Raw genomic sequence first — 27,217 nt, 5'->3', positions numbered from 1 at the left:
CTTACCACACACTTGCCCTTTCTCCTCTCTCTCTTGCAGGGAGCGAGGGACGTTCAGGTGACAGTGAAACAAACAGGAAGGGAAGAGTGGATTCTCTTGACAAACCCCCACAGCCCCATCAGGAAGTTGAAGGCAAAGATCAAGAAGAGAATGAACCTCTGTGGGGAGCTGCGTATCTCCTTCCAGGAGCCGGGAGGGGAGAGGCAGCCGCTGAGTGGCCGGAAAACCCTGTCGGATTATGGAATTTTCTCTAAGGTGAACATCCGGGTGCTGGAGACCTTTCCTCCTGAGATCCAGGTCTTTGTGAGGTTTCCCGGTGGCCAGAACAAGCCTTTTGCCATCGACCCTGATGCTACCATCTTAAGCCTGTGGGAGAAAATTGAGGAAGATGGAGGCCCATGTACGGAGGATTGGGTACTACTGTTTGAGGGTGAGGAGCTGGACGATGATGACAACCTTGCAGAGCTTCAGATCAAGGACTGTGACACCATCCAGCTCAGCAGGGTCTCCTAGTCTGCCTCCCCACATCACCCCTTTACTCTGACGTATTCCTCCTGTAGCTTAAACATCATCATATCCGGTTGGGGATTTGGCTCAGTGGTAGAGCGCTTGCCTAGCAACCGCAAGGCCCTGGGTTCGGTCCCCAGCTCCGAAAAAAAAGAAAAAACAAAACAAAACAAAACAAAACAAAAAAATCATCATATCCTTCTCTTGCTTAAAACCCTCCTGTGTTTTCTGGTAACACAGGGTGAAGTTCAAGTTTCTTTTCCTAACAAGAGTCTTAAATATAATCCCCCACCCCCACCCTGCACACTCAATGCACACCAGATACTGAATGACCCCGTGAGTCACACACAGAGTTCCGAGGGCTCCCGAGTCCCAGCGAGTTCGGGTCACACTGAGTGCAAATGACACACACAAAGGGGCTGGGGTCACGCCCTCATCACTTTGCCTCAACTACCCTTTCCCTCACCCCAGCCTGTGTTCTCATCGTTCTGTGAGATACCGAATCTCAAAGAGCAGACCTCAGATGGACAGATTTCTCACCTCTCCAGAAACGTCTCAGAAGGAAAAACTAACCTGAACCAGGGACCCGCTGGGACTCAGCGGGCTCTGAGCCTTCCATGTCATCCGGCAAGCTTGAGTTTGAAAACAACGACCTCCCTCGTGGTTGGGGATTTAGCTCAGCGGTAGAGCGCTTGCCTAGCGAGTGCAAGGCCCTGGGTTCGGTCCCCAGCTCTGGAAAAAAAAAAAAAAATAACAAAAAAACCTCGGGCTGGAGAGATGGCTCAACGGTTAAGAGCACCCGACTGCTCTTCCAGAGGTCATGAGTTCAATTCCCAGCAACCGCATGGTGGCTCACAACCATCTGTAAAGAGATCCGATGCCCTCTTCTGGTATATCTGAAGACAGCTACAGTGTACTTATATATAATAAATAAATCTTAAAAAAAAAAAGAAAGAAAAAGAAAACAACTACTTCTGGCCCATGCAACAGGCCATGTGATCTTGTGTTCTCGCCCTCTCCCTTCATCCCCGTTAGACTCCTGGGAATGTGGGACCTTAATCATGCTGTTTTCCTAATCTATCTCCCTCATCTAATGAGACTTGATTGTTTTTTTAATGCCTTAGGCCTTGTGCTCTACAAGGATACCAGTCCAGTACAAATGTTTGATTTCTGCTGGTTAAATAAAGAAACTAACCAAAGAATGGCTCTGAATCCTTCAATCTTGTCTTTATCAGGCCTCATGCCATTTCAGAGTCCAATACTTTCAAGGTGCCCCGAACCCACAAGTCATTCTCTGAAGATGCCCCCAAGTCACCTATACAAACTTCATGCTGGTGTGTGATCATGGTCTGCTTCTGTCTAAACCTACTTGGTCAAAGGTGTTAAGGACAGACTCCATCCGTTGGCTACCGTTAACCAATCACAGATTTCAATTTTGTAAAGTGGAGCCTAGTGTTATAAACTTCTGGTACAGTCGGGATTGAAAGAAGCTAAAAAGCCGAGACTAGATCAACCCCCAAGCCCTTACTTAAATGTAGAAAGAGAGCCATTAGCCCACAGAGTAGACAGCCATTAGTCCACAGACTAGACAGCCATTAGCCCACAGAATGGAGAGTCATTAGCCCACAGAATGGAGAGCCATTAGCCCACAGGCTGGAGAGCCATTAGCCCACAGGCTGGAGAGACGTTAGCCCACAGACTGGAGAGCCATCAGCCCACAGAATGGAGAGCCATTAGCCCACAGAATGGAGAGTCATCAGCCCACAGAATGGAGAGCCATCAGCCCACAGAATGGAGAGTCATCAGCCCACAGAATGGAAAGCCATCAGCCCACAGAATGGAAAGCCATCAGCCCACAGAATGGAGAGCCATCAGCCCACAGGCTGGAGAGTCATCAGCCCACAGAATGGAGAGCCATCAGCCCACAGAATGGAGAGCCATCAGCCCACAGACTGGAAAGCCATCAGCCCACAGAATGGAAAGCCATCAGCCCACAGAATGGAAAGCCATCAGCCCACAGAATGGAAAGCCATCAGCCCACAGAATGGAAAGCCATCAGCCCACAGAATGGAGAGCCATCAGCCCACAGAATGGAAAGCCATCAGCCCACAGAATAGAGACAAGAACAGCAAGATATGCAAACCAAAGCAGGCTTGTACCCAGGGAGAGACTGCAGGACTTGTTTGTCCCTCCCCTGCTTCCCCCAAATTCTCCTTGTGCCCTTTTACCTTTCATGTCACTGAATAAATCAAAGTGGCCAGCTTCTCTGCCCTCTAACCTTCTGTTTCATTAGCTCCGTTCAGTTTATTTGTTGGCCTCACTCAATAAGTACGTGCAGAGCCCCATGCATGTACTTGTGTGAACGTTGTACCAAAAGTCTCACAAACAACGCTATTTGACAACTTCACAGCTGCCTTGGAGTTGGATGAACTTGTAGAAATAACAAGCCTACTACATTTTACAGCTAGGGGATAAAAAGCTTAGAATATAAGATATTAACCTGGCAATGGTGGCACATGCCTTTAATCCCAGCGCTTGGGAGGCAAAGGCTGGCGGATCTCTTATGAGTTCAAAGTCAGACTGGTCTAAAGAGCATAAGGCTACACAGAGAAACTCTGTCTTGAAAAACCAAATCCAAACAAACATAATATAGGAAATTATATTCAGAAGGAGAGGAAGCAGGACAGGTCCTTGGTCAACGTCCAGGCTCTTCTGTGTCTCCTGGAAGGATTCTTTTCTCTTCTCTGGCCTTCCCACAGTAAGCACGTGGGCAGGAAGCCTGGCGTCATCAACCTGACAGTAATCTTCCTGATACCAATCTTGACCTAGGGAAGATTGCCTGACCCAATATAGACTCCCCCACACTGCCTAGGCCAAACCAATCAAACCATGAATGCTAAAGACTGGTGACTATTATCTCTTGAGCCTTTCCTGTGGACTTGGACCAGCACAAAGCCCATGCCATTTATGTGACTCCTGTGACGGGTTTAGATTGGTAACTACTGCCCTATTTGTTAGAAACCAGGCATCCCCCCGCCCCCACCAGCCCAGCTGCCACATCATCACCAGCCACGAAATGCCACAAACAGTCGCCCCCTATCATGTATGGCTCTCTCTTCTCTCCCCCCCCACTCTGTCTCTGTGTGTCTCTGCCTCTCTCTCCATCCCTCTGTCTCTGTGTGTCTTCTCTGTGTGTCTGTCTCTCTGCCTCTCTCTCCATCTCTCTCTCTCTCTCTGTGTCTGTCTCTCTGCCTCTCTGCCTCTCTCTCTTAATCCCTCTCTATCTCTATGTGTGTCTCACTGTCTCTGTCTCTCTGCCTCTCTCCATCCCTCTCTGTCTCTGTGTGTCTCTCTATGTGTCTCTGTCTCTCTGCCTCTCTCCATATCTCTGTCTCTCTGTCTCTGTGTGTGTCTGTTTCTCTGCCTCTCTCTCTCTCTTAATCCCTCTCTATCTCTATGTGTGTCTCACTGTCTCTGTATCTCTCTGCCTCTCTCTCCATCCCTCTATCTCTGAGTCTCTGTCTCTCTGTGTGTCTCTGTCTCTCTCTCCATCCCTCTTTGTCTCTGTGTCTCTCTGTCTCTATGTCTCTCTGCTTCTCTCTCTCTCCATCCCTCTTGTTCCACTCCCAGGTGGCCTCTACGCCCCCCCTTCCCAAATCTCTTGCATGAGATCTGTTGTATGTATGGCGTGATTGACCAAGCAAACAGAAACATAAGCATCTCAACGGTTCTGCTGAAGCTCTCACAACTGCTGATAGAACGGACATGCCTGTTGTACATCTGTTCAGAGATGGCGGCCATCACCAGCACTTGATATGCCATCTTAAAGGATGTCAGCCCCCTTCCCAGCCCCTGCGCTGCCTGCCACAGTCACTGCCGTCCTCTAAACGGAATCTCTCCTCTCAATCCTGATGTGTATTCTTCCTCCTGCCCAGGATGAAGGCTTGAAGAGGTGCTCAGAGACCGAGAGCACACACTGCTCTTGCAGAGAACCCAGGTTTGATTCCCAGCACCCACACTTGGCAGTTCACAGCTGCCTGCAACTCCAACTCCAGGGAACTCAACAGAAGCCTTTTCTAGCTTCTGAGAATGCATACGGACACACACACACAGGACAAACATACAAATATACACATAAACACATATACACACAGGGCATACACATGCATATATACAAACACACATATACACATATATACATGGCATAACAAACACATAAACACACATGCACACACACATATACACAAACACACACATAACACACACATGCACACACATATACACAAACACACACATGCAAACAGCACAAACATACAAATACACACATAAACACATATACACATGGCATACACAAACACATAAACACACATGCACACACATATACACAAACACACACAAACACATATATACATACACAGCACACACACACAAATATACATACACGGCACACACATACATATACACACACATATAAACACATACACGCATAGCATACACAAACACATAAACACACATGCACACACATACATATACACAAATATACATATACACATATACAACACACAGAACATACACACATGGCACACAAGCATACACAAGCACAGTACACACACACAAACACCACAGACAGTTAAAAAATAAAGGTTAGTGACTCTAACGGTCAGCAGTTGTCACTAATTGTCTTCTTTCTGCTGAGTTCCCCTTTCGTGTCCTAGACTGGGTGGGAGGGAACTGTTAAGAGCTGTGTCCTCTCTGACTTGGCTGATTTCCCTACATTTACTTCTGAGCTGGAGCCAAATGACAAAAGAGGAGAAAAGATGAGAAAGCAGTTTCAGTTTCTCTCTATCGCCTTCCTACCTCTCACTCCTTCCTAGTAACACAACTGTAAGGTACACACATTACTAAAGGCTAAGAACTACACTTCCCTGTATTCCTTGCACTGAGTGTAACTGTGTGATTAAGTTCATTTGCATCTTGTGCATAAACTTTCGTGTTTACCTTCAAATTCATATTTTTTGGGCCCAGAATTCCTAGAGGAGGAATCTCTCCTATTTTGCTTGTTTGTTTGGGTTTTTTTTTTTCTTTTTTTCGGAGCTGGGGACCGAACCCAGGGCCTTGAGCTTGCTAGGCAAGCGCTCTACCACTGAGCTAAATCCCCAACCCCCCTTTTTTTTTTTTTTAAGCAGGGAGAGTGGTGTGTGTGTATGTGTGTGTGTGTGTGCGCGTGTGTATTTATGATATGTGCGTATGATGTGTGTGTATGATATATGTATGGTGTGTGTATGTATGATGTGTTTATATGTGTGTGTTTGAGTATGATGTGTGTGTATGATGTATGTATGGTGTGTATGATATGTGTGTGTATGATGTGCGCATATGATTCATATGTGTGTGAGGGTATGCATATGTGTGTGAGAGTATGTACATGCATGTGTATGGTGTGGTGTGATGTGTGTGTTTGTGTATGGTGTGCATATATGATGAGTATGTGTGCGAGGGTATGCATATATGTATGATGTGTGTGTGACACGTGTGTGAGGGTGTTCATATGTATATGTATATATGATGTGTGTGCATGATGTGTGTATGTGTGATGTGTGTGAGGGTATGCATATGTGTGTATGATGTGTGTGTGAAGCTATTCATATGTGTGTGTATATATGATGTGTGTGATATGTGTGTAAAGCTATTCATATGTGTATGTATGTGTATGATGTGTGCATGATGTGTGTATATGATGTGTGTGTGTATGTGTGATGTGTGTGAGGGTATGCATGTGTGTATGTGTGATGTGTGTGAGGGTATGCATATGTGTGTGTATGTGTGTGCGCACATATGTGCTTGTGCACCTCTGGAGCACCACGACTTACAGTACCAGTCCTTTCTCACCGTTCCACTTTGTCTGGGAGACAGATTCCTCACCACCGCACACACCAGGCTGACTGGGCTGTGGGCTTCTGGAGAGTGTCCTGTCTCCATGTCCCTCTGTGGGTGTCGTTCTGGGATTATAGAGCCCGTGCTACAACACTCCTCTTTCCCATGCATTCTAGGGACCTGAACTCAGGGCAACACTTCCATCCACTGAGCCATCCCCAGAGCCCCACTTCCTGCTCACACTGTGTGTGGAAGATGGAGAAGCGGTTACTGTCAGGTGCCCGCAAAACCCACAATCCTCTCTGGCACTGGGGTGGACCCTGGATGGTGCTGCTCTCTCCCATGATGCTCCAGCAATCCCAAGAGGAAAAAAGAGTGGTGATCTTCAGGGAAGGAGTGGGCCATGCTCAGGACTCGTGGACTTGTGGGAGCCTGAGGAAATTAAAGCTCAAATGAAACTGGTAGTAGCCCGTGACTTTGATCTAGATTAAGAAGGAAATGCTACAATTTCAAAGAGGAAGGACCTTGGCAATGAGCCCTCTGTGTCCTCTACACCCCAGGCTTACTTCCCTTTCCCCCCAGTCAGGGCCCTGCCCCCTTGGGAACACCCCCCCCAAATGCCTCCTGAAAAGCCTGTGCTCACTGTCCCTTTGCTCCTTTAAGAATCTCTGTCAAGGGGCTGGAGAGATGGCTCAGCGGTTAAGAGCACCCAACTGCTCTTCCAGAGGTCCTGAGTTCAATTCCCAGCAACCACATGGTGGCTAACAACCATCTGTAATGGGATCTGATGCCCTCTTCTGGTGTTAAAAAAAAAAATCTCTGTCAAGGGGTTGGGGATTTAGCTCAGCGGTAGAGCGCTTGCCTAGCGAGCACAAGGCCCTGGGTTCGGCCCCCCCCCCCCCAAAAAAAAAAGAAAAGAAAAAAAAAAGAATCTCTGTCAGTCAAGGTTCCCTAAAGGCCAGAACAGCAAATCCATTACACAGATATTAAAGGGGGATTTATTAGATCAGTTTAGGGTGTGGTCCAGGTAGTCCAGCCAAGAGGCCAAGACTCCCACAAGTCCATCGAGTTCTGAGCATTGCCCACTCCTTCCCTGAAGATCACCATTCTTGTTTCCTCTTGGGGTTGCTAGAGCATCATGGGAGAGAGGGTCATCATTCAAGGTCCACTCCAGTGCCAGCCTTGGGCCACAAGGCTGGCTCTCTCAACAGTCTCTGTCTATCGGCAAAGGCCTGGAGGATTCCCACAGAGCTGCTGGTCATCAGCCTATGCTGGAATCCCAAAGAAGTTGGTTCTAATATCAGTGGGAAACGCCACAATGACAGTATAGCTGGACTTCCCGAGTAGGGGCAAGTGGGCAGAATGCAGGTTTCTTCTTCCGTGTCCTTCTGTTTGGGCTGGCACCAGAAGGAGCTGCTTATGTTGGGTGAGTCATTCCTATTCAAATGACTTGCTTTTTGTCTTACTCAGAGTTTCTATTCCTGCACAAAACATTATGACCAAGAAGCAAGTTGGGGAGGAAAGGGTTCATTCAGCTCACACTTCCACACTGCTGTTCATCACCAAAGGAAGTCAGGACTGGAACTCAAGCAGGTCAGGAAGCAGGAACTGATGCAGAAGCCATGAAGGGATGTTTCTTACTGGCTTGCTTCCCCTGGCTTGCTCAGCCTGCTCTCTTATAGAACCCAGGACCACCAGCCCAGGATGGCTCCACCCACAATGGGCGGGGCCCTCCCCACTCGATCACTAATTGAGAAAATGCCTTACAGCTGGGTCTCACGGAGGCATTTCTTTAAGGGAGGCGCCTTTCTCTGTGATAACTCCAGCTTGTGTCAAGTTGACACACAAAACCAGCCAGTACAATTTTTAAAGAAAACCTCTTACGAGAATGCCCAGTGGCTTGCCTTTTAGTCGATTCTAGAGCTTACCCACCTTAGGATCCTTAGGGTTACAACCGACAGAACCCTACATGAATACAGATTGAGCAAAACTAAGACCAGATGATGGCACATCTGCAGCCCCAGAGCTCAGGGGTCTGAGGCATGAGAATTACCATGAGTTTCAGAACAGCCTCGGCTACATACGTAGTGAGGCCAGCCTAGGCTAGAGAATAAGACTTTTATCATAAAAACAAAAACGAAGTGGGAGTGGAATTTGAGGGGGGCGGGCTTGCTGGACCGAGGTGGCACTCGCCTTTAATCACAGCACTCTGGAGGAAGAAGCAGGCAGATCTCTGGTTTCCAAGAAAGCTTGGTCCAGGGAGTGAGTTCCAGAGCAGCCAGGGGCTATACTGAGAAACTCTGGAAAAAACAAAGTAATTCTGGGCTGTTAGCCAGGATTCTCCAGAGAAACAGGACTAATGGCAAAGAGATTGGTGGGAGAGAGGATTGTTTTGAGAACCAGCTCACGTGATCACGTGATCACATGATTATAGAGGCTGCAAGCTAAAGACCCAGGAATACATTAGCTCCCCACCCCCTCCGCTTCAGACATGCGCAGAAATAACATTTAGGACTAAGGAGATGGCTCAACGGGTGAAGAACTTGCTTGGGGCATCGGACAGCGAGAGTTTTAATCCCCGCAGTCCATGTAAAAAGCCTTTGGTCCACTGGAGCACTTAATTTTGGATGGGGCACAGGGAACTCTCTCTGCGAGATGGCCCGTGTTACAATCTCCTTCGACAACAACACATGCCTGTTTTCACGCTGGCTTCTCATTATCTAGCAAGGTGACCTGAGCTTGTTCACAGGGTCATGGGCTCTTGAGACCGGCAAGGGAAAGGGGAGGGCCCAATGTGCACACAGCTCTTAAAGCCTCGGCCTACCTCACATTTGCTAAAGGTCAACACGAGGCACAAGGCCACACCCTGATTGAAAGGACCGGAAGATGATGCCTCGTCTTCTAGAAAGATCTGAAAAGTCAGCACGGCAGAACTTGCTAAGAACTTAACTGCTTGCCGGGTGGGATGGCATACCCCTTTAATCTCAGCACTTGGGGTGCGGAGGCCAAATCTCGGAGTGTTCAGACAACCTGGTTTATAGAGTGAATTCCAGACCAGTTAGGGCCCACAGTGAAGTCACCGGAATTGGAGAAAACAAGTGGGTAGCATCGCGAAGCTCCCCCTGGTGGTCAGCTTTCATAGTGCGGGGAAAGCGCCGGCCAGGCTGCCCAGGGTAAAACCCATCAACAGGCTTAGCCAGCTGCTTGTTTACCCTTAGAGCCAGGATGATGGCCGCCTAGCAAGAGATGCAAGTGGGTGAATAATGCCTCCTGGCTGCGTTTACGGGCCATTCCATGGGAAGAAACACATGCCCAGTGCTGCAAAACCTAGCCCAGAACCTATTGGGGAGCTTGGAGGTCTCAGTCTCAGGGGTGAACCCAGTACTATGATTCTGCTAAATGAACTTTAAATTCTTATTTCAAAAAATGCAGGGCCTAGGTGGGCCAGAGGGATGGCTCAGCAGTTAAGATCCCTGTCTGCTCTTCCAGAGGTCCTGAGGCCAATCCCCAGCAGCCACATGGTGGCTCACAACCATCTGTAATGGGGATCTGACGCCCTCTTCTGGCCTGCAGGTGTATATGCAAATAGAGCACTCTAAATCTTAAAACAACAACAACAAAAACACAGGGTCCAGTAAAAAATATTTTTTTAAATCTCCATACCTGTAGATAAGTACAGCTCTGAAAGCTCTTCGGAGAACTTTGGTTGTGGAATGGTTAGAGCATAAACCCCTAGCTGACTAAAAGACAGAGAGTGAGTGTGTCCCTCTCAGTGATCAGCGGGACATATATCACACCAATCCCTACACCAAGGCTCAGGAAAAAGAAGGAGGAGAAGTGGGGAGAAGTGGGGAGGAGGAGGGGGAGGGGGAGGGGGAGGAGGAGGGAGGAAGAAGTGGGGAGGAGGAGGAGAGGGGGAGGAGGAGAGGGAGGAGGAGGAGGAGAAGAGTGGGAGGAGGAGGGGGAGGAGAAAGGGGGAAGAGAAGGGGGAGGAGAAGGGCGGGAGGGGAGCGGGGAGGGGGAAGTGGGGAGGAGGAGGGGGAGGGGGAGGATGAGGGAGGAAGAAGTGGGGAGGAGGAGGAGAGGGGGAGGAGGAGAGGGAGGAGGAGAAGAGTGGGAGGAGGAGGGGGAGGAGAAAGGGGGAAGAGAAGGGGGAGGAGAAGGGCGGGAGGGGAGCGGGGAGGGGGAAGTGGGGAGGAGGAGGAAGAAGAAAGAAAGAAAGAAAGAAAGAAAGAAAGAAAGAAAGAAAGAAAGAGAGAAAGGACGGACGGACGGACGGATAATGATACTTCCAGAAAGGCAGAAAGACTGATTAATCCACGATTTCAAATGCATCGGTCTGTCACTGCAAAGTGGACACAAAGCAGTTTACATCAGTGGTGCTCAGCCTGTGGGCAGTGATTCCTTTGGGGCTGAACGACCCTTTCACAGGGGTGGCATATCAGATATTTACACTCTGATTTATAACAGTAACAACATTACAGTTATAAAGTAGCAACAAAGTAGTGCTATGGTGGGGGAGGTCACCACAACAGGAGGAACAGTATTAGAGTTGCACCATCAGTTTCGGCATCAGGAAGGCTAAGAGAGGCTGACTTACATGGTCAGAAACAGGAAAATGAGTGGAGTACTAATGGAGAGTCAGGGCAAGGTCCCTTCCTCAAACCCGAACCCCCCTTCTGCAGGTCCACCACCTCCCAACAGTCTAAGTGGCTCTAGAAATCCCTCACAGAGTTACCCAGAGCTGGGCTGTGGCAGTCTCCCAGGTGATTCCTAATCTGATCAACTTCTGATCATAATCCAGCATTACACCGTTGCGAACCGTGTCATGCTCCCAGTTTGACCAACAGAAACGTCTTGGTCCCTCTCTCTGCCGGTCTTTTGTTGTTCTTACTGTATTGGTTTTTGTAGCACAGGAATTTCTGTGTAGCCCTGGCTGTCCTGGAACTCACTCTGTAGACCAGGCTAGCCTCGAATTCAGACTTGTGTTTCTTGTTTTGTTTTGTTTTTTTCCAGCGCTGAGGACCAAACCCAGAACCCAAGGGCTTGCAAGTGCTCTACCACTGAGCTAAATCCTAAGTGTGCAATAGGAGAGATTTGTAAACTCCTAACTTTGGCCCCACCTCTTTGGCCACTCCATCTAGGGCAACACTTCCTCAAGGTACTAGGGACCATCTGTGTGACAAGGAAAACCAAACATGGTCTCCACATGAAGCGTCCCACCTCCTCACTCACGGACGCCTCCATGCCCTTGCGAAGACTCACTCCAAGTCTTCCACCTCCTCTAAGATTCCTCCTTTCACTAATGGAGGCCCAAGGACAAAGGCTGAGGGGCTTCCTGCTTCCTCCTCCTTCCAAGACTTAGAACCTAGGCCCCTTCCCTTCCCTCCTCTGTGTGCAATCCTAGTCCAAGCCATCGGCCCCGCCCCACCTCTTCCTTCTTTCTATGCAAACATCTCCTTATGCAGCCTCAGCTAACCCAGAACTCACCATAGCAACCAGGCTGGTTTCATTCTCACAGAGCTCCACCGGCCTCTGCCTCCCTACTGCTGGGATTAAAGGCCTGCTTCACCACTGCCAGCCCACCGTTTGAGTCCTACATGGGCCACCCTATGATGTCAGACCCATGTCCCTGCCTCTAGCATTTCTGCCGTCCGTCCTCAGTATGGAAGGAGGCAGAGCACTCGTGCTAGGTTCTAAGTTTACTGCACACCACACTTTGGGACAGAGGCAGAGCAGACTCACCTGGCATTTGACCCAGTGGGCCACTTCCTCTTTGTCAAACAGTATTATCGCTTGGCTTCCAGAACATTCTCCTTTCCTTCGCCCTCCTGCTCTTCCTTGTTCTTCTTGACTGAGCTCTTATATCTCCCCAGCTCTGAATCCTTAACTACTTCAGAGCCCGCCCGTCTCCACTCACAGGTCTTGTGGCTCTAATGATCTCTTTGTTTAGAGGCGTCTTCATTTGGGTTGTTTTGTCTTTTAACACGCTTTATTAATACGGTGTGTGACGTTTGAGCGAGTAAATGCACACACGTTCAAGTCGTTTTAGTGTTTGGTTTTTCGAGGCAAGAGTTTCTCTGTGTAGCCCTGGCTGTCCTGGAACTCACTCTGTAGATCAGGCTGGCCTCGAACTCAGAGAGCCTCCTGACTCTGCCTCCCAAGTGCTGGGACTAAAGGTATGCGCCACCACTGCCCAGTCACATTCAAGTCATTAATTAATCAAACAAAAGGTGTCTTTCTTAAAAAGTCAGTCAGAGAGGGGTATGGTGGCACAGGCCTTTAATCCCAGCATTCTGGAGGCAGAGGAGGGTGGGTTGTTGTGAGTTCAAGGCCAGCCTGGTCTACAGACTGAGCTCCAGGAGAGCCTGGGCTACATAGGGAAACCCTGTCTTGAAAAAACAACAAAAAATAAAGAAATCAATCAGACCACATATCCATGCTCTGCTCAGAACTTTGCGACTATCCCTGTTTCTTCAGAATAAAGTCTTTGGGAGACGACAGCTAGCGCCTCCCACTGTCGCCAACTACTCCAATCTTATTCCCGTTCAACTCCCCATCTCAATCATTCCATTCTAGGCACCTGATGCCCTAGACCCTCAGACCCAACAAGTGCATGACCACCACAGGGCCTTTGCACATGCTTTTGGTTTTCTTTTGTTATAGAGAATCCTCTTCCCTCCCTGTCCCTGCAGCTCACTCTGCACCGCCTTCTTGTCTTTGTTCAAGGTCTCCTTCCGTAAGCCTTCACTGGTACCATAAGCTACTTCACTAAGTAGCTAAAGCACGCACAAAAGCAGAACTGCGCGCACCTACGTGTATACGTACCTATACGTATGTACGTATGCATGCACATACGTACGTACATACGCATGCAGACACGCCCCATTGGTCTTTTTCTCTGTTTTCTTTTTCTGCTTAATTCTTTCACACCTTTTCTTTACTCTCACGTCGCAGATTAATCCTACTGGTCACCTGTTTCTACCACTAGTGTGTAAGCTCTCTGGGGACAGGGATTCTTGTCTCTTCGTTGGTCTAGTCACTTGCCTGGGACGTAGTAGGTGCTTAGTAAACTCTTCTGATGCCTGAAGCAGTACCGGAAAGTGGGGCTGAGCCGGGGAACAGCACTGTGATCTCCCGCCCAGGTATATCCCTTCCTCACCAAATCCTGGAGGCTATTCCCCCTGTGAGTCCCTGACCCCTGGCTGTTCCCACTCCTCAGCCTCTGCACAGGCCTCACGCCCTCCCTTCTGTGATATCCTAGTTTGCCCCAGTTTGTCATTCCCCTGGGATTGAGTCAGTCAAGGGCTTTTCAACCCTGTGGGGACTCTCAGTTCCTGCTCATCTGTCCCATAGCTCAGAGAATCTTGTCTTCCCTGTATCATGCCCGCTGTTCAGCTCGGAACTCTTAGGTTTCACCCACACTCACTTCCAAGAGGCTATTATCACTAAATCCACCTAATGCACCAAGAAAGTGCGAGTCTGGGTCAAGATGGCTCAGCGGCTAAAGGCGATTGCTGCCAAGCCTAAAGACCCGAGTACAGTTCCCGGAACCCACTCGGTGGAAGCAGACCACAAACCTCCGCAGGTTGTACTTTGACCCCCCCACACACACATTTGTGCCACAGCACGCACCTCCCCCCAAATCCCCAAAATACGTAAATATATTTTTTCTTTTACATAACTGTAAGTCGAAACTTCAAACTCTCTTAAATAAAATACATTTAATATAAATGAATATAAATGTATAAAACGGGGGTTGGGGATTTAGCTCAGTGGTAGAGTGCTTGCCTAGCAAGCACAAGGCCCTGGGTTCGGTCCCCAGCTCCGAAAAAAAAAAAAAAAAAAAAAAAAGAAAAGAAAAAAAAAAGAAAAGAAAAAAGAAAAAAAGAAAGAAAATAAATGTATGAAATGTAATAAAAATTATTTTAAATAAAATAAACAAGAAAAGTCAAGCCTCTGACAAAGGGTACCGGACTTCAAAGTGTCCTTCTGATTCCAGATTCCTCATACCTTACCACAACCATGAGTGGGCCTCTTTCTCTTTCCAAACCTCAGTTTCCCTATGACAGGCTGGGGGTGGTTTGGCCTGAGTCATCTAGACGAGGTGTGTGTCTCCGGAAGGTCAAACTCAAGCCAATTTCAGTTTACAAACGTCACAAAAGGGAAACTACAAATGCTGAGAATCGAAACTTACAGCACAAAAGTTGGCCAGTTGCCAACCCTGTTAAGGCGGTCCGGACCTGCCATCCCCAGCCTCCCTTCCCTCAGCACAGCTGTCATGGCAATAAATCTCCAAGGTGGGGACCCCCATAGAGTCTTGCTCCCAAATCCCTCTCTTCAGCCCCTATTTCCACCATAGGGTACTAGAGGTCAGCTGGAGAGGAGCCGCCTTAAAAAAGGAGGAGGTGTGTGCTGGGAGTCGGGTGGGTGCTTGGCTATATAGCCCTGCAGCAGCTGGCCTTCAGCGCAGACATGGCAGTAGCCCAGGAGCTTTACAGCTTCCCAGCCTCCAAGCTGGACTCCTTTGTGGCTCAGTGGCTGCAGCCAACCAGAGAATGGAAGGAGGAGGTCCTGGAGACAGTGCAGACAGTGGAGCAGTTCCTGAGGCAGGAGAACTTCCGTGGAGAACGTGGCCCGGCCCAGGATGTACGAGTGCTCAAGGTACTCAAGGTAAGGTTGGACCTCTCCATTCCCAGCCAGGACAGGGCAAAACCCAGTGCCAGAGGGTCCCCTTGCCTCGTGATTCCCTACTTCATGATTCGGACATTTCCAGACACGACAGCTAGCTATCTACAACCTACTGCCTTGAGCGGAATGAATTAGTAGAGAAGATAATGAAAGACGGCCTTGGGGGTGACCCTCATGTTCTACTGTTAGAGCTGTACTCTTCTGAGATGGATATGATTCTTGTCCCATTTTACAGATGAGCCTAACAAAGGCTTAGCAGTGTCAGAGCTATAATGATCACAGGCAATGCGAGGCCTCTGGTTGGATCCTGATATGTAATTTGTAAAATACAACTTTGGGGAGCTTGACTTGGGAAACCACTCCTGCAACCCCAGCATGGAGGAGGTGGAAACAAGAGAGAGGATCATGGGTTCAAAGCCAGCCTAGGTTACATGTCTCAGAACAGTATACAGAGAGAGAGAGAGAGAGAGGAGGGAAAGGGGAGGGAGAGACAGGGGGAGAGAGAGAGAGAGAGAGAGAGAGGGGGGGGGGGAGGGAAAGGGGAGGGAGAGACAGGGAGAGAGAGACAGAGAGTTTAGGTATGAGTAGTAAATATTTAATGCATTTTGGTAAGAAAATTGTTGTTTGTCAAGTCAAATTGCACCTTCTGGGGAGGGGAGCTCTCTTTTGGGGGACTCACATGCTATACTGTTTCAGGGCAAAGCTCTTTGCTATCTGCTACTCCTTTTAAAGTAGTTGAGATGACACAAATGTAGAGGCTGTGGATGTGGCTCAAGGCTAGAGTGCAAGCCTAGCGTGTATGAAGCTGTGGTTCAAGCCTTAGCACTGACAAAAGAAAGACGGTCATAGATGTGACAGGTTCTGATGTGCTGGGTGCCTCGGTGAGTGGCCATCTGACTTGTTCAGAGCAGTACTGCTGGTGTTGGGGTTCGGATTTGAACATGACTGACTACTCAGACGGTGACCCAAGTTTCTCACCTAGATTCTTTTTCTTTCCTTAAATCCTTCTGGTGGCCTCACCCACACCCTAGCTAAGCTAAGGATCACAGAACTCAACAGACCCTGGAAGGAGGCAGGACAAGAGCTGAGTGTGGATCTCCAAACTTATAATCCCAGCCCTGGGGAGGCAGAGTCAAGAGAACCACTAGCCTATCAGTCAGTGTCCTTGGCCTATTGGTCTAGCTGAATCTTCAAACCCCAGGGCACAGTAGAAGACCCTGTGTCAAAAAAAACACAATGGGCAGCCTAAAGTATGGTGCCCACTAGTACAGGATGTGCACACACAGCTTGAGAGAAGCCTCAACCAATTGTTCACTAAGGAGACTGACACACGGAGAGCTTGACACATCCTAATGCTACACCCCAAACCGATGGCAGCATCCGGACCAGAATTAGGACTCTGGACTTCCGGTCTGAGGCTTTAACTTGCCCTGTTGGGATGAATTTAACAGCCCTGAGCCTCTTCCTTTCTTGCAACCCATTCCATCTCCAAGACCTCAGGTCACGTGACTTAGAAGTGGCAGCCGTAGTTTTGCCACCACACAGAGAGGGTTTGAGTCAGGGCTCTTTCTCTTGCCAGCTGTGTGACTTTGACTGTCCAGTCTCATGTCTCAAGTTCTTGGTCTGCTCCTCTGTAGTCACAATATCCCAAACATCACCTCCCATTGCCCAGCACTGAGACCATGCAGCCTAAACGTTATCCCAGGGTCAATTCTTAGAAACAAGGGTTTCATTGTGATGCTTGCCTGGGGCTTTTTCCTGGTCTGTGGGAGTCTCTTGGGCAAGGCTGTCCTCTAGACTGCTCCCTCCCTGACATATCTAAGAAAGAAATGGGTAGAATAGCAAGTGTCTAGGCAGAAGGAAGACTCACCAAATAGAGTAAGTTTTGACGACCACAGATACCAACTGCTAAGCCCCATTTCTCCTCCCCTTAACCCACTAAATGATAGCCACACCCACAGAGCAAGAACAGTAAGAGTGTATCCTACACTGGATATATCCTGAACTAGATGTATCCTACACTGGATTTTAGAATGTATCCTGAACTGGATGTATCCTACACTGAGTATATCCTACACTGGATGTATCCTACACTAGATGTTAGGATGTATCCTACACTGGATGTATCCTACACTGGATGTTAGGATGTATCCTGAACTGGGTGTATCCTGAACTGGTTGTATCCTGAACTGGGTGTATCCTACACTGGATGTATCCTACACTGGATGTGCCCTGCACTGGATGTATCCTACACTGAGTGTATCCTACACTGGATGTATCCTACACTAGATGTATCCTGCACTGGATGTATCCTACACTGGATGTATCCTACACTGGATGTGCCCTGCACTGGATGTATCCTACACTGAGTGTATCCTACACTGGATGTGCCCTGCACTGGATGTATACTATACTGAATGCATTCTACACTGGATGTATCCTACACTCAATGTATCCCACACTCCACGTCTCCCACACTTCATCCCTCCACCCTTGACTTTCCAGAGGGCTGAGCTGTTCACACAAGTGAATCCGAGAAGATTACAACAAAAGCAAATCATGCACCCTGTCCTAAGCTATGCTTTCCTCACTGGGGAAGGGATAGGGCAGTGTAGACAACCTGACCTACAGAGGGATCGCCCTTTGCCCACATCCGCAATCACTCTCCAGTCCTTTCTCCCAGGATAGGAACGCCAAGTCTGAATACTGGCGGGATCAGAATAAAAATGGAGTACAAGGGGTTGGGGATTTAGCTCAGTGGTAGAGCGCTTGCCTAGCAAGCACAAGGCCCTGGGTTCAGTCCTCAGCTCCAGGAAAAAAAAAAAAAAAAGGAGTACAAAGGCAGCCAACACCTGCCACGTGAGAACAGAGCACAGTGTGTGGAAGCCATCATAGGGTGGAGAGGAAGAGTCATTGGCCATGTCTGAGGAGTTACCATCTAACTCCCGGGCTGACTGGGAGACCTTGCAAGTGGGTTATGTGCCACCACTTCTGTATTCTCAGTTGTACACTGGGGAGCCGGGTCACAGGGCCCATCACCATGGCGATTAGAAAGGAGATGCGCATTAAATGGCCTTTGGTGGTGCCAGACACAGGGACTGCTCAGCCTGTGCTAGCAGTATTTTAATTTCTGCTGTGACTCATTAACCCAGAAAGGTAGCCACCCAGAGAATGACCCAACCCCAGTAGTCCAATGTGGGGTGAGCCAGAGGTGAGCCAGAGAGGTGTGGGACTTTGTATGCCAAAGAAGCATAGAGTCTCTCCTTAAAATCATTTGATACGGGGGCCAGCAGGATGGCTCAGGTGTAAAGGTGCCTAGTGCCAAGCCCTACACCCTGAGTAAAATTCAAGGAGCTCACACAATGAAATGAGGAAACCAACTTCCACAGGTTGTCCCCTGGCCTCCACATGTGTGCCATGGGGTGCATGCAACATGCACAAGAACAAATAAAATGGGAAAAAAATTAAACAGTCTAGTCTCTTGCCATTAAGAGATATGGAAACTGGGGGACTAGAGAGATGGTTCAGCGGTTAAGAGCACTGACTGGTCTTCCAGAGGTCCTGAGTTCAAATCCCAGCAACCACATGATGGCTCACAACCATCTGTAATGGGATCTGATGCCCTCTTTTGGTGTGTCTGAAGACTGCAACAGTGTGCTCATATACATTAAATAAATAAATCTTAGGGGGGGTGAGAAGGAGAGAGAGGGAGGAAGAGAGAGAGAGTAATGTGCTATGTGACTAATGTGGAGGCAGCTGGGGATCAACTAGATAAAAAGGGAAGAGATACGCACTGCTGACTTCCGGGACACGCCTTGTTGACTTCCAGGGCACGGGCTCCCATACAAGCCCTGGGCATACAGTTCTGTGTCTGATCTTCCCAATAATCCCGTCGCTGTTTTGATTTCTCAGCTGATGGACTTTGGGCTCCTAATGATCATGTAGCAGGTGGGTCAGGGATAAGAGTCGCGTCAGTGCTAGGCAGATAGCTCTAATGCCAAAGAGCCTGCCTACCACGAGGGAATCCCTTGAGCCGTCCACATATGATTTAAACAGAGAGGAGGGAGGGATGGATGGATGGATGGGTGGGTGGATGGATGGGTGGATGGGTGGGTGGGTGGGTGGGTGGGTGGGTGGGTGGATGGATGGGTGGGTGGATGGATGGATGGGTGGGTGGGTGGGTGGGTGGGTGGGCGGGTGGGCTGGTGGGCTGGTGGGTGGGCGGGCGGGCGGGCGGATGGGCGGGCGGGCGGGCGGGCGGATGGATGGATGGGTGGATGGGTGGGTGGATGGATGGGTGGGTGGGTGGATGGATGGGTGGATGGGTGGATGGGTGGATGGGCGGGTGGGTGGGTGGGTGGATGGATGGGTGGATGGGTCAACTCTCTGTTTCACAGACTGTGCAGTGGGTATTTCTACAGATTGGGAGTCCTTTACCAGATACTTAGGCCATGAGCATTTCAGGTTTAGAAACACCCTCTCCCCAGGTCTTCAGCCTATTTACAGAAGCATAGCGAGATATCTTAGGATAGGACCCAGATCTATTCTTGAAATCCGTGTGCTCTCGCATACCCAAAGGCAATGTTATACTCTGTGTTTAGTCCCATGGGGTCAGGTGTGGGATTTTTCCACTTGTGGCAGCAGGCCAGCCATTTTGGAATGTTTATACTGGGGGGCATTCAGTCATTATTCCCTTGGAGGGGACATTTCTCTGGGTTGGACAAAACCAACTCTCCAAAGGTGTTCGGTGCAGGGGTTAAAGCAAGGGCTGCTCAGTGGGCCACTCCTGTAGCCCATGCTTGGGAGGCCAATTCAGGAGGATCGTGAGTTCAAGGACAGCTTGAGCTAAATAGCATAGTTCCAGGTCAGCCAGAGGCCGTGTGTCAGCAAAGAAAGGGTAAAGAGGCCTGGGTGCCGGAGTCCAGCTGCCAGAGACGCTGCCTGCATAATTCATCCTCCGTGTGTCTGCAGCTGTGAGAGAGAGGCAACCCTTCTCAGGTAGCCTTGTGTGTATGTATGGGGGGCTCTATACTAAAGGAGTGTATTGCGTGAAGAGCCCCAGGTTGCTAGGCATATGGCAGAGGGCCTTGGGGTGACAGAGTCCTGTCTTTCACAGGTAGGCTGCTTTGGGAATGGCACAGTACTCAGGAGTACCACAGACGTGGAGCTGGTGGTGTTCCTGAGCTGTTTCCACAGCTTCCAGGAAGAGGCCAAACACCACCAGGCTGTTCTGAGACTGATACAGAAAAGGATGTCTTACTGCCGGGACCTGCTGGATCTCGGGCTCAGTAACCTGAGTGTGATTGAAGAAGTGCCCAGTAGTCTCATCTTCACTATCCAGACCAGGGAGACCTGGGAGCCCATCACTGTCACCATCGTGCCCGCCTTCAGAGCCCTGGGTAAGGGGAACAGAAGCACATGCCTGGCCTGACCTTCCTCCAACCCCCAGACTGTGACCTCTTTCCTCTCGGGGCCACATGCTTTCCTCCTTCCTACCCGTGACCTGGGCTGGGGTGATTTGCCCTGTGGACCTAGGAAACAGAAACTTATCACAGAGGCCACTAGGGGCACAGGACAAATGGTGGCGAGTAATCAGAGGAAAGAGTGGGGTTTCCCCAGTAACTAACAAACAACGGTGAGGAAAGGTGACTTTCTGTGGGAAGATTATTTTTAAAGACCCAAGGCCCAACCGGGGGGAGGAGTCAAGTCAGAAGCAAGGTAGCATTTACTGGGTCTGTGTGACCTTTCCCAGAAGCGGAGCTCAAAGATACCATAATGATTTTTGTATCTCACACACACACACTGATTACCGGCTGTGCAGTGTTATACCATGGTTACTAGCAATGGTATCCAGCCTCAAGAAGAAAGTTCTTCATGGCATGACATAGAGCCAGTTCTCCCCTATGAACACTGGCAAATATCGTTCCATATTTGTCACACACACAAAGAAAAGGAAGGAAGGAAGGAAGAAAGAAAGGAAGGAAGGAGGGACTGAAGAGATGGCTCAGTGGTCAAGAGCACTGAGTGTTCTTCCAGAGGTCCTGAGTTCAAATCCCAGCAACCACATGGTGGCTCACAACCATCTGCAATGGGATCTGATACCCTTCTGGTGTGTCTGAAGACAGTGACAGTGTACTCATATAAATAAAATAAATAATTCTTTAACAAAAAAGAAAGAAAGGAAGGAAGAAAAGAAAGAAAAAGAGAAAGAGAGTGAGAGTGAGAGCGAGAGCGAGAAAGAGAGAGAGAGAGAGAGAGAGAGAGAGAGAGAGAGAGAATATGAATCACCAGAAAAACACCATCATAATCTATCTAATGAGTGACCAGGCCCTCCCCAAACACTTCGTCCACACTGGATTCCACAGTCTTTACTCAAGTCTTTGCTTCTACTCTCCTCAGGACCTTCCTGTTCCAACTCCGCCGAGGTCTATGTGAATCTGATCAAGGCTAACGGCTACCCCGGAAATTTCTCTCCTTCCTTCAGCGAGCTACAGAGGAGCTTCGTGAAGCATAGGCCGACTAAGCTGAAGAGCCTCCTACGGTTGGTCAAACACTGGTACCAGCAGGTGAGGGAGCCGCCAGGGTGAGCCTGAGGAGACAGGGTTGCCGGGAGGATGGGCAGATGTCAGGACATCTGCAACCTGCAGTTACTGTTTCCCTGGGCTGACATGCACTCGTGTGGTTTGTGAACATTAAACCCAACAAATTCAAGATTAAGGAGAAGAAGGATTCCTTAAAACCCATTCATACTACTCAGCCTCTCGGTGGGGACAGCTTCTGAGTCCCAGTCTTGAAGGAACAGGTCCTTGGCGCCTACTTTTCAAGTGTCACATGTGGTATCTGAAGAGGACCCAGTATATTTCAATGCAATGGGTGGGTAGAATTATCTAAACTGAAAAAAGGGTTGGGGATTTAGCTCAGTGGTAGAGCGCTTGCCTAGCAGGCGCAAGGCCCTGGGTTCAACCCCCAGCTCTGGAAAAAAAAAAAAAAAAAAACTAAATAAACTGAAAAAAGGAAGCATCAGAAATAGCCCTACCACAGGCACGCACGCACGGTGGGAAGGCAGTCTTAAAAATAAACAGATACACTAAGAGGCAGGTAAGTTGTGATGGCACATACCTGTAACCCCAGCACTTGTGAGACTGAAGCAAGGGGAGCAGCCTGACTACCTAGTGAGCTCCAGGCTAACCTAGGCTACACAGTGAGCCCTGCCTCAAAGACAAACTGAAGCTAGAGGTGACTCAGCAGTTAAGGGCACGTACTACTCCAGCAGAGGACCCGAGGTATCAGGCAGCTTGAAACTGTCCATAACTCCCAGCTCCCAAAGATCCAGTGCCTCTGGCTTCCGTGAGCACCCACACACAGTCACGTGCACACACGCATACATGATTAAAAATAAAGTAAAAAAAAAAAAAAGTAAGGAGTCTGGTAGACTTCTCCCTCCACCCCTTTGATGGCACTGTCCGCCTTTACCTGTGAATATTCATCTCCAGCTACACTTCATAAATTCGCTAATACCGGAGTGAGGAAATAGAGGTTGCCTGTGCATGGATTATATTATATTCAATCTACTCATAAAAATTAGCTGTCAGGTGAAATATTCATTGTAAGGCTGCTTTGCATGTCCACCCCCACCCCGTCACCCACACACACACACTTGAGCCTGGGCTACGTAATCAGGCCTGGTCTTGAAAGAATTAAAAAGAGCTGCGTCTTACTTTGGGTTACAATGGCCAAAAGCAAGTTGGGGAGGGAAGGGTTAATTCAGCTCACACTTTCACTTCATAGTCCATCACTGAAGGAGGTCAGGACAGGAACTCAAGCGGGGCGGGAACCTGGAGGCAGGAGCTGATGCAGGGGCCATGGAAAGGTACTACTTACCGGCTTGCTCCCCATGGCTTGCTCAGCCTGCTTTCTTATAGAATCCAGGACCGCCAGCCCAGGGTGGCTCCACCCACGGTGGGCGGGACCACCCAAGTGGGCGAGGCCCCTCAGTCTCTAATTAAGGAAATCCCCTACAGTCTTGTCCACAGCCTGGGGTATTTTCTTTCTTTCTTTCTTTCTTTTTTTTTTCTTTCTTTTTTTCTTTTTTTTTTTTTCTTTTTTTCCCGGAGCTGAGGACTGAACCCAGGGCCTTGCGCTTGCTAGGCAAGCACTCTACCACTGAGCTAAATCCCCAACCCCCTGGGGTATTTTCTTAATTGAGCTTCCATCCTCTCAAAAGATTTTGGGGCTGGGGATTTAGCTCAGTGGTAGAGCGCTTACCTAGGAAGCGCAAGGCGCTGGGTTCGGTCCCCAGCTCCGAAAAAAAGAACCAAAAAAAAAAAAAAAAAAAGATTTTAGCTTCTGACGAATTCTGATGAATTGATGTAAGACTGCCTAGCACAAGCTAGTAGCAGTGGTTTTAAATATAGGTCCAAAATAAACAGCGGGGCTGGACAAGTGTCTCAGTTAGTAACGTGCTTGAGATGCAAACATGACAACCTGAGACCAGATCCCTGGCATCCGCACTGTCGCACACCTGCCATCACAGCCCTGGGGTGGGGGTGGGGGGACATGACAGAGACAGGAGGATCCCTCCAGGGGTTTGCTGGCCAGCTTGGTCTAGCCAGTGAGAGAGATCCAGTTCCGTAAGACAGCCGGTCTCAAAATGTGACAGCGATTGAGGAAATATCTCACCTGCCCTCTAGGCTCCAACCCATGCAGACATAGTGTTACACGCTATGTACATATACCTATGTAGAAAAAAAATTAAAATCTATCTGGTGAGACTTCTCAGTGAATTAAAGGTGCTTGCTGGGCTAGCATAGCAACCACGGTTTAATCTGATCCCAGGAACCCACGGAAAGGTTGAAGGAAAGAACTAACCTTTAAAGTTGAACTCTGACCTCCACACCTGCACCACATCCTGGCATTACCTGGAAAGAGGGAGGGAGGGAGGGAGGGAGGGAGGGAGGGAGGGAGAAGGGGTGGGAGAGGGAGGAGGAGGAGGAAAAGAGGAGGAGGGAGAGGATTAAAAAAAATAAATTACGTTCCTCTAAATTTGATTCAGACACAGTTTGACGTCTTCTGGGCTAACCTAGACACTTAATCCTAAAATGGGGAAGACCGAGGCCCGGGAAGGGAAAGTAACCTTGCCAAGGTCACACAGCTCGTGGGTTACACTTCGAATGTTCTGCCCCTGGATCTGGTGTCATCTTCACACTTGATCTCAGCATCCCTCTCTGTCTCTTCCCCACTCTCTCTGCAGTACGTGAGAGACAAGTGCCCCCGGGCCAACCTGCCCCCCCTCTATGCCCTGGAGCTGCTAACTGTCTACGCGTGGGAAGCAGGCACCCAGGAGGATTCGAACTTCAGGCTGGATGAAGGTCTCGCCACTGTCATGGAGTTGCTCCAGGATCATGAACTCCTGTGCATCTACTGGACCAAGTACTACACCCTGCAACACCCAGTCATTGAGCGCTTCGTCAGGAGACAGCTCAAAGGAGAAAGGTACTGGGTCAATGCCGGGCACCAAGCCTCGAGGCAGGGGTGGGGTGAGGGTGGGGTGGGACCTAAGGTCTATGTCTCTGTCCTTCACCTCTACATATAACAGGGGTAACCACAATAATCCCTTATAGAATTGTTGAGAGAGAGGATTAAAGCAGGCAAGCTCAGGTTAGGTTCTGTCCCAGGGCTTCAAAAGCAATCAGTTGGGGCTAGAGAGGTGGCTCAGAGGTTATGAGCACTGACTGCTCTCCCAGAGGTCCTGAGTTCAAATCCCAGCAACCACACGGTGGCTCACAACCATCTGTAATGGGATCTCTTCTGATGTGTCTGAAGACAGCTACAGTGTACTTATATATAATGAATAAATCTTTTTTTTAAAAAAAAGCAATTAGTGGATGTTGGTGGTGTCATTGTCATTGAAGCTCACTCAGCAAATTTGTCCTCAAATGTATGCAGCCTGCTGTGGCCTTGAGATGGCCCCCTCCCGACCCCTGCCAAGTAGACATCTGTTATTGTTCTGGGACCCATCTTATAGACATATCCTACCCACCCCTCTGATTCTTAGCAGTTCCCAGAACATTCTCCTCAAGGAGATGAGAAATCTTGCCATCTCCACGCCCTCGAGCTCCAGTGATATCTGGTCAAGGCCCTCCTTGATGGACAGCTCTGGGGACATGTGCTCTGGGGATGCTCAGCCGCTGGGAAGAATGGCGGCTGGGAATCAACTCCCTGACCTATAGCTTCCGAACCAGAAAGAGCCTGGACATCGTCTCTCTGTGTTGCAGGCCCATTATCCTGGACCCAGCAGACCCCACCCACAACGTGGCGCAAGGCTACAGGTGGGATATAGTTGCTCAGCGCGCCAGCCAGTGTCTGAAACAGGACTGTTGCTATGACGACAGGGACGCCCCCGTCCCCAGCTGGACTGTGAAGGTAATGGTTCCTCCCAGCCTGACACTCGAACACTATGTCTGCATGGTGTTGGTTCACCCTGTGGAGAACAGCTTTTCAGAGGCAAGAAGTCTGGACAGCACTCTCTAGCCAAATAGAGTCAAGAGATAGGCAGGACAGTAGAGGCCCTGGGGTTTGTTTGTGTGTTTGTTTGTTTGCTTGTGAAACAAAAACTATGCAGTTCTGACCATCCTTGCTGTGTAGACCAGGCTGGCCTTGAACTCACAGAGATCCATCTACCTGTGCCTCCCCAGTACTGGAATTAAAAGTTTGTGTCTCCACATCCAGCCCATGACTCAGTGAAGCAAGGGCTTTCTGTGTAGCCCAGGATACTCTTAAAGTCACAATCCCCTTGTTCTGGGCACGGGAATGGCACATACCCCTGCTGGGCTGGAGTATTTTTTTCATGAAAACTTTACAACCTGAGCTTTAGAGTCTTTCAAAACCCGGCCATGTCCTACATTCCTTCTGCCGTGCAGTGAACACTGAGTGGGGTACCATCACTTTGTCTGCCAAATGGGAGGACAGCCAGCCTCACCGGGCTGAGAATGTATTCATGGGAGGCGCCCGCATAGAGCCTACAAAGTGATTGACAGTCCCTAAACATTACGGAGGAGGAGGAGGGGAGGAGGAGGGGAGAAGGAGGAGGAAAGGAGGAGGAGGGGAGGGGGAGAGGGGAGGAGGGGGAAGCTGTTTTCTGGGAAGGGAACTTGTGGGTCACCAGACAGAAATGTGAGCCTAACCCCGTCGCCTCCCTCTCTTGCAGAGAGCACCAGATATCCAGGTGACCGTGCAGCAGTGGGGTCACCCGGATTTAATCCTCTGGGTGAACCCTTATGAACCCATAAAGAAGCTGAAAGAGAAAATCCGACTGAGCCGGGGCTACTCCGGCCTGCAGCGCCTGTCCTTTCAGGAGCCCGGCGGCCAACGGCAGCTCATCAGAAGCCAATGCTCGCTTGCCTACTACGGAATCTTCTGCGACACTCAGATCTGCCTGCTGGACACCATCTCCCCCGAGATCCAGGTCTTTGTGAAAAACCCGGATGGTGGAAGCCACGCCTACGCCATCCACCCACTTGACTTCGTCCTGAGCCTGAAGCAGCAGATCGAAGATAGGCAGGGCCTTCAAAGCCAGGAGCAGCAGCTGGAGTTCCAGGGCCGCGTCCTGGAAGACTGGTTTGACTTTAAATCCTATGGCATCCAAGATAGTATCACGATCATCCTATCCAGGAAGAGGGAGGGGAAAGCCCCATCTGCGCCCAGCTAGCTTCCTCTGCCTCTTTTGCTATCTCATCCTAGAGTCAGCCTAGTCACCCCTCCTTCCGGTCCTCAGCCGGGCTGATCCCAGCAGGGAGCCAGAAGGGAATACTGCCAGACGCTCTTGTGTGACAATGAAACTCTGCAGTCACCTGTGAAATCACACCAGGACCTCTACTATCCGCTCTCAAGACTGGGTCAGTGAATGGCCGTCCCACAAATAAACTATTCTCGCTTGTTCTTGGGAAGCCAAACGATCTTCCTAACCAATCAAATGGACCCTGCTTCAGGTTGTTCCCCCACACACACCAGCAATCTCCATCAGGTTGGATCTGAAGCCTTCCCCTGTGCTCCCAACCACTTCTGCCTGCCTCAGCCTATCCAAGGCAAGGTAGGGTATCAAGTTCCTTTCAAATGGAGAATAAACAACCTTTGTTTCCTCCCAGAT

General features: G+C 49.4%; 2 protein-coding genes and 1 long non-coding RNA gene across 7 annotated transcripts in view; 2 read left to right on the top strand and 1 right to left on the bottom strand.

Annotated features, from left to right (window-relative positions):
- Oasl2 (2'-5' oligoadenylate synthetase-like 2) overlaps positions 1-1,709 on the top strand; it is a 13,440-nt gene extending 11,731 nt beyond the window's left edge. For 2 of the 3 annotated variants that reach the window (NM_001437436.1, NM_001009682.2), the window contains 1 exon segment: positions 40-1,709. In NM_001437436.1, coding sequence (NP_001424365.1) covers positions 40-513 — 474 coding nt within the window. In that variant the 3' untranslated portion in view covers positions 514-1,709. 3 annotated transcript variants of the gene reach the window in all.
- LOC120096007 (uncharacterized) overlaps positions 1-23,037 on the bottom strand; it is a 24,134-nt gene extending 1,097 nt beyond the window's left edge. Inside the window, exons 1-3 of one of the 2 annotated variants that reach the window (XR_015634887.1) lie at positions 22,954-23,037; positions 1,081-1,239; positions 6-366 (exon numbers count right to left, since the gene is read on the bottom strand). This is a non-coding gene — a long non-coding RNA (uncharacterized LOC120096007). Of the gene's footprint in view, positions 1-5; positions 367-1,080; positions 1,240-14,394; positions 14,570-22,953 lie in introns of those variants that run through there. The other variant, XR_015634888.1, reaches the window with a different exon arrangement.
- Oasl (2'-5'-oligoadenylate synthetase-like) lies at positions 14,849-27,217 on the top strand. 2 transcript variants are annotated; one of them, NM_001009681.1, is given in 6 exon segments: positions 14,849-15,054; positions 20,189-20,471; positions 21,472-21,638; positions 24,323-24,564; positions 25,347-25,494; positions 26,279-27,217. In NM_001009681.1, coding segments are annotated over 6 exon segments (1,539 nt in total). In that variant the 5' UTR covers positions 14,849-14,856; the 3' UTR covers positions 26,780-27,217.

Source organism: Rattus norvegicus, chromosome 12, assembly GCF_021556685.1.
Source record: "Rattus norvegicus strain SHRSP/BbbUtx chromosome 12, alternate assembly SHRSP_T2T, whole genome shotgun sequence".
Classification (NCBI taxonomy): Eukaryota; Metazoa; Chordata; class Mammalia; order Rodentia; family Muridae; genus Rattus; species Rattus norvegicus.
This window is presented reverse-complemented; position numbering and strand designations above follow the sequence as displayed.

Excerpts from the sequence above, each read along its gene's own strand:
- Oasl (XM_087578522.1), top strand. The coding sequence starts at position 14,940 with ATGGAAGGAGGAGGTCCTGGAGACAGTGCAGACAGTGGAGCAGTTCCT. Across the intron at positions 15,055-20,192 it reads GAGTGCTCAAGGTACTCAAG|GCTGCTTTGGGAATGGCACA; the intron begins GTAAGGTTGGAC and ends TTTCACAGGTAG. Across the intron at positions 21,639-24,322 it reads TCAAACACTGGTACCAGCAG|TACGTGAGAGACAAGTGCCC; the intron begins GTGAGGGAGCCG and ends CTCTCTCTGCAG.